This window comes from Rhamphochromis sp. 'chilingali' (genome assembly GCF_963969265.1).
Source record: "Rhamphochromis sp. 'chilingali' genome assembly, chromosome: 3".
Lineage (NCBI taxonomy): Eukaryota > Metazoa > Chordata > Actinopteri > Cichliformes > Cichlidae > Rhamphochromis > Rhamphochromis sp. 'chilingali'.
Window position 1 is genome coordinate 14,541,119 of NC_137931.1, and position 12,331 is coordinate 14,553,449.

The 12,331-nt window shown below is 43.0% G+C and overlaps 1 protein-coding gene across 3 annotated transcripts in view; it reads left to right on the top strand.

Annotated features, from left to right (window-relative positions):
• LOC308394209 (vang-like protein 1) overlaps positions 1 to 12,331 on the top strand; it is a 70,861-nt gene that overhangs the window by 57,181 nt on the left and 1,349 nt on the right. For 2 of the 3 annotated variants that reach the window (XM_080878433.1, XM_080878435.1), the window contains 4 exons: positions 6,234 to 6,394; positions 10,245 to 10,392; positions 10,485 to 10,719; positions 11,053 to 12,331. The exon at positions 11,053 to 12,331 is cut by the window's right edge and continues 1,349 nt beyond it. In XM_080878433.1, coding sequence (XP_080734559.1) covers positions 6,234 to 6,394; positions 10,245 to 10,392; positions 10,485 to 10,719; positions 11,053 to 11,313 — 805 coding nt within the window. In that variant the 3' untranslated portion in view covers positions 11,314 to 12,331. The remainder of the gene's footprint in view (positions 1 to 6,233; positions 6,395 to 10,244; positions 10,393 to 10,484; positions 10,720 to 11,052) is intronic. The other variant, XM_080878434.1, reaches the window with a different exon arrangement.

A 12,331-nucleotide genomic window follows, 5' to 3' on the forward strand; every position in this document is an offset into this window, starting at 1 on the left:
TGAGCCAAAACCTCCTTCCATCAGTGAGAACTTTGAAGATGAAACGAGGCTGGGTCTTCCAACATGACAATGATCCAAAACACACCGCCCGGGCAACAAAGGAGTGGCTCCGTAAGAAGCATTTGAAAGTCCTGGAGTGGCCTAGCCAGTCTCCAGACCTCAACCCCATAGAAAATCTGTGGCGGGAGTTGAAAGTCCGTGTTGCTCGGCAACAGCCCCAAAACATCACTGCTCTCGAGAAGATCTGCATGGAGGAATGGGCCAAAATACCAGCTACTGTGTGTGCAAACCTGGTAAAGACCTATAGTAAACGTTTGACCTCTGTTATTGCCAACAAAGGTTATGTTACAAAGTATTGAGTTGTATTTTTGTTATTGACCAAATACTTATTTTCCACCCTAATTTACGAATAAATTCTTTACAAATCCTACCATGTGGATTCATGGATTTTTTTTTCACATTCTGTCTCTCACAGTTGAAGTGTACCTCTGGTGCAAATTACTGACCTCTGTCATCATTTTAGGTGGGGGAACTTGCACAATCGGTGGCTGACTAAATACTTTTTTGCCCCACTGTATCGGATGACGATATAAAAATGTCTATCGTTTGTTTCATGATGTCGCAAAATAAACTGTTTACGGCAATATTTTTTCATCGTTTTGATGGTCACTGTAGTGGCTATATAAATTTCTTAATGTTCTCTCTTTCTCTTATATTTTATATAACCACACGACTGATGGACAAGCGCCTGTTTTTATGCGTTGTGGTTGGCAACAACGACGGTAACAGCATCGCGTGTCCGCTTGTTTATGTTCCACATAAACCTTTCACAATAAAGCTCAAGATCCTGTTGAGACTTTTCAAAATAAACTGAATCACGTGAAAGAGCAGATTATTTACGGATGAGAATTAAAAAAGAGCCACTAGGTGCTAAAAAAATAAACCTTAGACTCAAACATTAGAACAGGCTTTTCACCGCAGCACGCTGTGTAATAAATGCTCACAAAGAAAACGGCGGCCGTTACAACTTATGTCTAAAAATGTATAGTTTCATACATCGGTTAAAACACTCGACTCCAGCTACATGACGCGCAGCTGGAAACACTTCCCGCAAGTCGAGCTGCCGGAGATTCACAGAATTTACAGAACGTGTTACATTTTTGTGATTTATATCGTTATCGGGACGATACAATTCTTATATCGGGATATGAGATTTTGGTCATATCGCACAGCCCTATTGCTCTAAGTGTTTAAGGGGTTATTTGTCCCAGGCGTTCATTGGCACCATTTTGGAGCATTGGTGCCATTGTTGACTAACAAATTGAAGAACTTTGCACTGAAACACTCCATCCACACATCTTCTACCATTTATCCAGATGTGGGTCGTAGGCACAGCAGTCTAAGTAGAAATGCCTAGGACCCCTTTCCCCATCCACCTCTTCCAGCCCTTCTGGGGGGACACCAAGGCATTTCCAGGCCAGCCGAAAGACACAATCTCCAGCATGCCCTGAGTCTGCCCTGAGGCCTCCATCCAGTTGGACATATCCAAATCGCCTCACTCAGGAGGCATCCTAATCAGATGCCCACACTACCTTAACTGGCTCATATTGATGTGGAGGAGTAGCAGCTCTACTCTGAGCTGCACCCAAGTGACCTATCTCCTCACCCTATTTCTAAGGGAGCGCCGCTGCCACCACCTTTCAGAGGAAGCTCATTTCTGTCACTCATATCCACGATCTCATTCACTACCCACAGCTCGTGGACATACAGTAGATGAGGCTACACTAAAACTGAAAACTTTGGTACAGCATCCACATCACTGTCTGTCAAACATGGAGTAGCAAAGGGTGGCTACTTTCAGGAATCTACAATATAAGACATATTTAGAGTTATTTATTAATTTTGCTACATAATTCCATATATCTTGCTTCATATATTTGATGTCTTCAGTATGTATCTACATTGTAGAAAGTAGTAAAAATAAAGAAAAACCATTAAATGAGAAGCTGTGTCCAAACTTTTGACTGGTAGTGTATGTTCCTCCACACTACGTTTCTAACGTTAACCGTGTACCGTGTACATTAACCTCATGTTTTACCTGAATTGAGAAAGGATGTATAATGTAAATAGAATTGGTCCTAGCACAAAACCATTTTTTTGTTTGGAAAAGCAGGATGGAAATTTTTTAACTGTTTTTTGAACATTTCTGGCTCTTTTCAGACTTTTTAAAAAAAGTAATCAGTAAGCTAAAATGTGGGGAAAAAAGAAATAAAATTGCTAAGCATCAGCAGGAACAGGTCAGACAAGTTAAAGCGTTTATTGGTCTGAGCGGTGTGTTCGCCGGTTGCCTTGGGGGTGTCGTCCTTTTGTAAGCCTTGCCATTCATCCCTGCACGGCCGGCAGCAGGCCCAGCCTCGCTCTGTTGTCCGTCTGTGACTGTAAACACACAGCTAATTAGTGCTCCCTACAGACTGCAGCGCGGCATCTGGTCAGCCTGACGCGCACAGCCATACACAAACGGAGGCACGCCTGTGTGTGTGTGCATGGATAATTGCACCATATACATGCAAATGACAGATTTGTGCACACATTGCCTCAAACACGAGCAGCGTATCATACAGAGAATCCCAGACACACTAGTGGGTGTTATGTTTTCCCAGCCAACCTCTCGTGTATGTTCTCTATTAACAGGCGGTGGCTGGTGCTGCTCACATTCCTGCTTTTCTGGCATCCATCCTCAGCCTTATCATAATGAGGACCCTATCCTGGGCCCTCAGGCCCCGGTGGCTTGTTTCTGTCTGCCTTTGATGCCAATCTGAGGGCCAGAGGAGGTTTTTCTTTTTTTTTTTTGCTTCGTTGTTTGACCGGATGAGTCGAATACAGAGTGCATTCCTTACCAAGTTGTTAAGAGAGGAGTGGTTTAAACACATTCACAGTTGGGGGGACTTCCCTCTTACCGAGCATTCCTGTGCATCAGAACAGTGATCAATCACCTCGCTCTCAGAGGATCTGGTTTATGATTGAACTGCAAAGTTTTAAGAGAAGGTTCTTTATTTCCTTCTCTGAGTTTGCATTCTCCTTGCTCTGTGGGCCCAGTTGAGCTCCTCGGTTTGAATTGCTTTGTGTCATGTTTGCTCTGCTTAATAATTGAATGAACTTGGGAAGAAGCAGGGACTGACTCACTATTTACGTAAGTTACAGCTAAACAATGGTGCTGCCTAGTGTGAGTGCTTAATGCAGCACAGGGCTGTCTGGGTGTTATCACACTTTCTGCTGCCTCTTTGGCGAAAATGAGCGCCGACTCCACTCGTGCTAAAATAATCAATACCCTGTGATTTATTTGTTTTTCTGCAGCTGGAGATCCCATTAGAGATTATCTCCTAAAATCTTCAGAGTTTCTCTAAATGCGTATGTACACTTTCTTTTTGAAATATCAGTAAACAGTGTGTGAGCCTAACACCTGATTGTATAACTAGATAAAGAATTTTGTGTTAATTTGCTGTGTTTCTGGTCTTGAGGGCTTTTAGGCAACTCTCTGCTTCTTAGGGTCAGAAACATTCAAACAGAAATCAAGAACAAAGTGCTGTCTCACTTCCAAGTTATTGAAGTGGATGCAACAGGGTGCTAATCTCTGAGAATGATCACAGAGTCAATATTGATGCCATTATTTCTCGGTGATCTGGCAAATAAGTCCACCCATCTCATTCCCTAACTACCCTGCTGCGATCCGACAGTGCCGATCACTGCAACGCCGTGCCGCCGGGCAAAGAAATCATCAGACTGAAACTGCATGAATCCTATGCTAAATTTAGAGAATTAAGCTTGTTTGATTAGGAAATTGGCAAGACCACGCTTGTTTATTTTAAAGATCCTCCTGTTCAAGCATGTTGTACAACCTTTAGCTGTCATCTTAGCTCACTTAAACTTGTTTTGTTTTTCAAAGTCTCAATGAGATTAGTGGCAATGAAGGCAGCCCAAATAAAAAAGTCCAGCAAAAACACTGTCTCGAGATCTGTATCTTCACCGTGTTAGAGGACATAGTGCGAATGTGGTGTTTAGAGTCTTCTTCACTTTTCTCCAGTGTGTAACAAATCCTATGGATCGACATGAGGAGACATCCTCTGTCATTGAGAAGTATTTCTTAGAACTCTGCTTGCCTCTGGTGATGTTAGTGTGAGCTCACATACATGTGACTGTCATCAGATGGCAGAGCGGTAACAACGAATGACTTTTTAATGCTGCCTGGGTGATTTCCAGCTCTCTGTAATACGTCACATGACGCATTATTTAATGTAAGGTTTGCTTTAGAAGCAGGAATGTTAAAGGTCAGAAAAAGGATATAAGAGCTTTCATCAGTGAGTCTGTATTCATTTTGCCTCCTTTGGGATAATAGGAAGCGCATGCTGCAGACTAGCACGTGTTGTTGTTTGGGTTTATTAAGTTAGAAGAATGACACAGGACGGCTCACACAATGAATGAAAAGAGTCCAGTGTTGAGCTGTAAAGTCTTGTTATGTGCTAGTTAACAGCAGCATCTGCTGTCCTCCTTTCAGCCAAATGCAGGGTGTGAAACTGAGCCCATGATGTTGCTACAGAGTTGGTACAGTTGTTGAGACTAACTGTGAGTTAAAAGATATCATACGTAACATTTAGACTAATTAACATCTATGACAGAGTTATACTCATGATCATTCACACTCTTGTTGATACCTACACCAAAATCACTCGTTAACCTAGTGAGCATGTCTTTGGACCGAAAAGCCCCACAGGTACAGAGAGACATGCTAACTGTAAAACTATTGATGTGAAGCTATAATGTTTTGATATAAAACTGCAAACCTTTTCCAATCAGCGATCACATTTTTGAACCGTGACACGAGAGTCGGTATTTATAGTCAGCTGATATTAGCATGACTGCTGTAAAGTATTGGTAAACGCAAGTAAGGCTGTAGTGTCGCTGCTTGAGTAAGTGTGTCGTTTTGGCGTGATTTACCTTTTTATTTGAAAGAGGAACCACAGAGGAACTATATTATTATCAAGCCAGTGATTTATGACCTTTATCGTGTGAAAGTACTTTACCTGTGTGCAGGACCTGGCATGCTTAGTGATCCATGGTATAAAGTATCAGGGTCTGGGTTATACACTTCGAGCTCACTTTGAGTCTCTGGCTTCTCTTTCATGCTCGTGACTCCTTCTGTCATCTTTGCGCCTCTTGTAACCTCAAACCTCACTTCCTTTTCTTGGTTGGCTCTTAAACACCTGTAAGGCAACCTTCACCCTGCAGCTCGTAGTGGCCCCCCGTCTGATGTTTGTGAACATGCAGTTATCACCTGCTGCTGCTCACCATGTACATGAACAATTATATAAAGGTATAAATGTGAATAGCACTCCACGTCTCTTCTAGCTCTAGCTCTCCTTTTTTCCACCTCATGATTTGTCTTTTCCTCCAGGCTATAAATCACCCTGCCTTTTCAAATCTTACGTTTGCCAGGACGAGCAGTGAAAATAAATTGCATTAATGAGACATCGAGGAGAAGCAGAAATCCGATTTTCTGTCGCAGTCTTCAGCTCTGACTAATGCATTAATGTAGTTCCAGAGGATTGCGGGTCATCCGGTGATGAAGATCTGTAAATGTTTTTGTCACTGGTTCTGTTCTCTGTGTTTATATCTTCACTTAAATCTCGTCAAGCACAGCAGATCCACCTCTACACTGTGCATTATCTTCTAGACGTGCTGATATTCTGTTCTCCAAGGTGGTTTTTTTGTGTGTCTTTAAGAATCATTTCCACTTAGTCATTAAGTATTACTGTCAGATCTTTTCATTTCAGTTGCTGCACTGTTCCACCTTTGTTCCATATCACTTCCGTCCCCTCGCTCTGTCTCTCTCTCCCTGTTTTATGTTGATGGTACTGTTAGTCTGAAGAAATGCTAGAAGGGTTTTTCTTCACTCGCAGAAAGTTTTCAAAGAAAGCCAGAAATGTCTGTTGGCTAGTGCTTCCTCCTGCTTTTTGCCTTCTGCCTTTTCGCTGTGCGTTTGTATTCAGCAGGAAGGCTTGTAGAATTACTACGGCTATTTTCTAGTCTTTGGTGTTAAACATCCCGTGGCTAATGTTCCTCATGTCCTGCTCTCAGACCTGAAGCTCTCATGCTGGCCCAAAGCTACCTGAATTCCAAACTCAAACATTTCCTGTGGCTTAAACTTCCCTTTGATTTTCCCATTTCTTCCTCTGCAGTATTCAGCGGGCAGCTCTGGCCATCATAGAGCACTACTACTGTGACTTTCCGGTTCATAACCCAGCGCTGCTTTCCGCCTCCAAGTCCCGCGCTGCCAAGCATCTGGCTGGCCTCAAGGTGTACAATGTGGATGGTGAGTTCCCAGCAGCCCCTGCTGAGGGTGAGTGGGATGCTTCATGTCTTCAGTGATTTTGGTTGTTCTTTGTGCTCTGGGGTGGTGGAGTCTCAGAGGTCTGCTTTTCCTTCCTTATACTGATCTGTTTGGGCAAACTGTGTGTTTTACTTATTACAACTATCTGTTCAACAAACTGATTATTGTTCAGTCTTTAAAATGCTCACAGACACTGAATATTTCCCTGTTTTCAGACTGACCCACAGCTCAGATCTTTTATCCTGTCTTCCTTCTCTCACCCCAACTAGTCGCAACAGATGGCCCCGCCCCTCCCTGAGCCTGGTTCTGCTGGAGATTTCTTCCTGTTAAAAGGGAGTTTTTCCTTCCCACTGTCGCCAAAGTGCTTGCTCATAGGGGGTCATATGATTGTTGGGTTTTTCTCTGTATGTATTATTGTAGGGTCTACCTTACAATATAAAGCGCCTTGAGGCAACTGATGTTGTGATTTGGCGCTGTATAAATAAAACTGACTATAAAAATTGAATTGAATTGAAATCTATAGATTTAAATAGGATTTTGACATTTAAGAATCAGTGACATTCGGTAAATGAGTGATTAGACACCAAAACTGTTTCTCAATTCTTGTTAGTTTAAATGATGTGGATTAGTTATCTCATATTCAGATTTGTAGTTTGACCACTGACCCTTTTTAAACAACATGTATTTGATATTTGAATTGCCATAATGCCTTTAAACTCCAAGGATTCATATTCGCGCGTTGCCTATTTTTGGGTCCAACATTTAAACGTAACATTTTTAGCTAAAAAAGACCCAAAAAAGTCTCCAAATCTTCTCATTTGAAAACTTTAACAGCAAGTTTGTCTAATGTTTTGCTTAAAAAGAATCCACCTCAACTGTGATCCAGTCTTCAGGGTCATGTTGATTGTCTGGTCACAATTTCCCACACTATATAATGAGATATGACTTGTTTTGTTTAATGACAGAGCAGCAAGAGTCAGACTGAGAAAACCAGCAAATGTCCAACGATTGGCAACATTGTTCCAGTTAATTAGGCTTATTCGCTTAAATGGTTCTGGTCTGTTTATGACAATTAAACTAAATATGGCTGTCTCTAATTATATTTAATATAATATCTGCCAATATTTTGCCCTCATTTCAATGTAATGTGACCACTTAACTGGCAGAATAAATACATCTTTAACACCATTACACAGAGACCACATTGTTTTTGAGTTAACTGTTAGAAACTGCGTTTTTGTGTAGCAGTCGTTCGCTCCAAATGACATTTCAAGTCTCTGCAGGTCGAATCTCCTTAGCTGTGCTGGAATGTGCTAAAACATATAACTGCCTGGAAGGAAGAAAATTGATCTGCAGTCTTGGCATAATTAGAAAATTGACCATTGTAGTATAAAGCACAGGTGATTTGTAGCTGATGTGTTACAACATGCAAAAAAAGTGTGGCTATCTATATCGCCCCGGGCGCACCTTCTGGAGCAGGTGGAGTGTTTTAAACTTGCTCTTCTCTCTGTGTTTTTCCTCACACTGACGCTAACCCGTTAAGACATCTTTAAAGCTAAACTGAAAGCCTACCTGTTGGACAGTAAGTAAATGCAACACTGCCACCAATAAAAGTACCCTCACAGCCTGCTGGTGCTCGCTTTAAACAAAGATATTCCTTCAATGTACTTGAAATGAAAAGCCCCCACCTCCCCCACCCCACTTCCACCCACTCCTATTCTCTCCTTGCATGCCACAGGTTGATGAAAAAGTTCAGCGTTGTCCTTACAACAGCTGGCAGAATGCAACACAAACCCTCGATTAAATTATTGCAGTCCCTTAAGTGTACTCAAGCTTCACTTAAGTGCACTAACTCGACTCCCACCTCTCGGTTTGGTGTTTTATTTTCCTGCCATTTATTTCCCTCCTTTCTTCCTCCTCCTCTCAAATGTTCGTGGGAGGCGTTGACGGAGATGGCTGATAAATCAATAGCTATTACAACACCAGTATTCTCATTTCTCTCTCGAGCCTCATCCTCCTTCATTTTCCTCCCGCAGCAGCTGCTCGGGGACCCCTCCGTCGCTCTCATCGCTCTCTTGTCTTGAGCTTTTACTTCCTACTTCTTGCTTTCTGCGGCCACACTGCTACTGTAATAAATAATTCTGACTCAGGGACAGACGATAATCATTTCTTAATGAAAAACCGGTGAAGCTCTGAGCACAAAACAGCCGTAATACTCGATTAGACTGCGTCCAAATGGCTTTGGGTGAGCTTTGTGATTCCTGGAACAACATTTTAACTGTGTTGTTTAGTCAGCTCAAGTTTCTGTGACTGAACTACCAAATCAAAGAAGCGGAGTGAAATACAGTCACCGCTGTTACAGGTATTTCCTGTTGCAGTCATGAGTAATGGTGCCACTCTTTCAGGCAGCATTAAAAGTCTGATCTGCGTTTTGGATCGTCGTCCCACTTTCTTGTCTGATTGTATGACACATTCCTGAATCTGTGGAATATTCTCATTTCTGTACATGCAATGCTTCCTAATATCCATCGCCCCAGCGCTGGATATTATCTCCCCATTTCTTAACAGTTGGCGACAGTTCTGCTTCATCTACATGCAGCCTAACATTGCTCAGACTTTAAAGAAAAGCTCTTTTTAAGCACGGCTGTTAACAAGATTAGTATCATTTTCACTTGAAAAGTCCACACAGCATTTCATGTGTCCACAGGTACCTAAGCAGTTACACACAATGACACTGTGTGAATAGTACAGGTGGGACTCACCACACATGAGATTCATGATTTTCAACATTTTGTGATACGTACATCTGTTAATATTATTTCATTGATGTAGCTTTAAACTGTGAACTGGCTGTAAACAGGATGTACGATCATGTGGTGTGGCCTTATGACTTCACAGTGTCGGAGAATTCCCAAGTTTATTTGTAAATTTGTGGCTTTAATCTCACAAATCCTTCTCCTAAACTATGAACCCCACTGCTCGGCTCGGTTTGTATTTGTTTTTGTTTTTTTCCAGTATCAGTGCCCCTGAGAAACCATCATACTCCAGATTATTATTGTTCACACCAATGAATTTTCACATTTGAGAGATACAGTTTTGAACTATTGAAGACCCTCTAGACTACTTTTACTTCCACTCGACTTCTAACCGACACGTGTTTCTGTTGTAAGTGTGTCTCGTAGAGTTATTTGAAATCTTCCGTACAGAAAGCGCCACATGGCAAATTCCAAGTGCACCTTCCTTCCCCTGACATTTAGTGTAACGTTTCCCGCCCGTAAACCTCATGTCAGTGCAGTGATGCCAGGAGCAGAGTTGGGAGGGGGGGTCCATGAATTATTCTGTTCATGCTCGATCCCTGCCCCGCATTAATAATTCGCCAGCGCTGCCATCTTTTAACCTGCATTAACATCAGGCGGGGTTCATCAGCCGCCTCCAATTTCTAATTCTAAAAATGTAAACTTTTGAAGTTGCCCGAGACCCTCATTTAATTGCACTCCCCGTACCTCCTGAAGGCAGAGTAATGGAAGTGTTTGCATATCAATGGCCCGTACATGGGGGAAGGAATGTGTTTTGGATTTTCCACTGATGACATCGCTCGGAACAATAAAAAATTCAGACTTTGTGCGGCTCTTCTTGTCAGCTTCTGGGGTTTTAAGTGTTGCAAGTGATAAAAGGAAATGGACTGAGGTTTATGTGCATTAATAATCTCCCCCCTTCACTCTAACAGCAGCTTGTTCTCTCACATTGCACTCTGTGTCATCACCAAAGATTTCTTTCTTCCTTCACCGGCCGCTACCACCTGTGAACACTCTCATACATGCGTTTAACCCTTCCCGTCAATCTGATTTTGCCGCGGCAGGTCCCGGAAACAACGCAGCAGCGGGAATCGCCCATTCTCAGTCCAGAGCGATGATCGCAGCTGCCGCCCGCCGCAGAGACACCAGCCACAATGAGCTGTACTACGAAGAGGCCGAGCACGAGAGGCGCGTCCGCAAACGCAGAGCACGGTGAGTCGGTCAGATCAAAACGCGTTTCAAGCAGTAAAACACAAAAGCCTGCTGTTATTGAAACTGCTGTTGTTTGCTGTTTCCCCTCCCAGGCTGGTGGTGGCAGTAGAGGAAGCGTTTACACACATTAAGCGCATGCAGGAGGAAGAGCAGAAAAAAGCACCTGGGGATGTTATGGACCCTCGAGAAGCAGCACAAGCCATCTTCCCATCCATGGCTCGGGCTCTGCAGAAGTACCTGAGGACCACCAAGCAACAGCACTGCCACAGCATGGAGAGCATCCAGCAACACCTGGCCTTCTGCATCACCAACAACATGACGCCCAAGGTCAGTCCTGTGACCTCTACACACGGCATTCGGCCTTTCTTTGGGGGTCATTTCAGTGAATTATATTTATATAGTGTCAAATAAGGTAACGAACCTACAAGGAAAACAGAGAGAAAAACCCCAACAATCATATGACACACTACGACCAAGCAAAAGTGGGAAGGAAAAGCTCAATTTTAACAGGAAGAAACCTCCAGCAAAACCAAGCTCAGGGAGGGGCCATCTGATAAAGACAGGACATAACATGCTGTGGAAGAAGGCCAGAGATTAATAATAACTAATATTTAAATGCATTTTTATAATATAATGGTTTCATACTTCCTTCTTTTCCAGGCGTTCCTTGAGAGCTACCTGACTCCAGGTCCAACCGTTCAGTACAGCCGGGACTTCTGGCGAGCCCGTCAGTGGACGCTGATCAGCGAGGCGTCAGTCACCAGCGGCCTGAAAGACGGCACCATCTTCCTGCTCAAATGTGTGGACTTTAGCCTGGTGGTGACATCCAAGAAGATCCCCTACATCCAGATGTCCGAGGAGTACATCGATCCCAAATCACACAAGTTTGTCCTGCGGCTACAGTCGGAAACATCTGTGTAGGACGCCAGATGTTTTATTTTTATTTCACACCCTGTTGCTCTCCAATATTTTCATTTTGGGTTTTGCAGTTTTCAATTTTTACTTTTTTAAAAATATATTATATATGAATCTAGCTATCGCACACGTTTGAATATATTGATCTTTTATTGTTGATAAAATCGAAAAAAGAAGAGTTGCAGCAGGATTTTTGCTCACTGGATTCTGGACGCGGTTGAGTGCACATGCTCTGTGTGTGTGTGTGTGTGTGTGTGTGTGTGTGTGTGTGTGTGTGTGTGTGTGTGTGTGTGATGTAATTTTGTGTCAAAACAATCACCCCTTCAAACAAGATGGGAACAAGTAGCATTTAAAGGTTGACATCTCCACAGAGAGCAGTTTTTGTGTTGGATTTCCATGAGACGGACAGAGTAACAGGAGGAAAGTGTGTTGTTTTGTTGTTTTGTGTACACTTGGAAGTATTTGAATATTTTTGGACACCAAAAAAAATAAATGGACTTATATATACAAGAATGAAACAACTTCAGTTTCAGCATTAAATGCACATTCACATGACGGTGGGAATGATCTCAGTCTGCACATAAAGGAAGAGGCACGCCTCCTCAACACTTTTTCCTGACAGCTGAGACGTCACACTCCACCGTGTCCATCCTGTGGCGTGCGGCCCACGCCCTTGAGCGCTAATTTTAGCAGCCAAAGTTGGGACTCTTTGAGTTGTTTTCAGTTCCTCTCCAGGTGCAACGGAGCACAAATCTGAAACATTTCCAATCCAGTCAGGAGCGACGCAAGCGTGCCGTGTTTGAACACCAGGGTGAACTTGGCATGAACCGGATAATAGGAGACGCACTGAGATGGACACGTGCCCAAAAACATTTGCCCTGCCTCAGCGGTTCGGTAACCTTCTCAGGGCTTTCATGTCGCCCACATCTGCCTGACGTGATGGAAGGGGAAGGCAGCGGGAAAGAGAGACCCAGCCATCATGTTGGAATTAAAAAGTACTACTGATTTCTCCAGACTTTGGGTT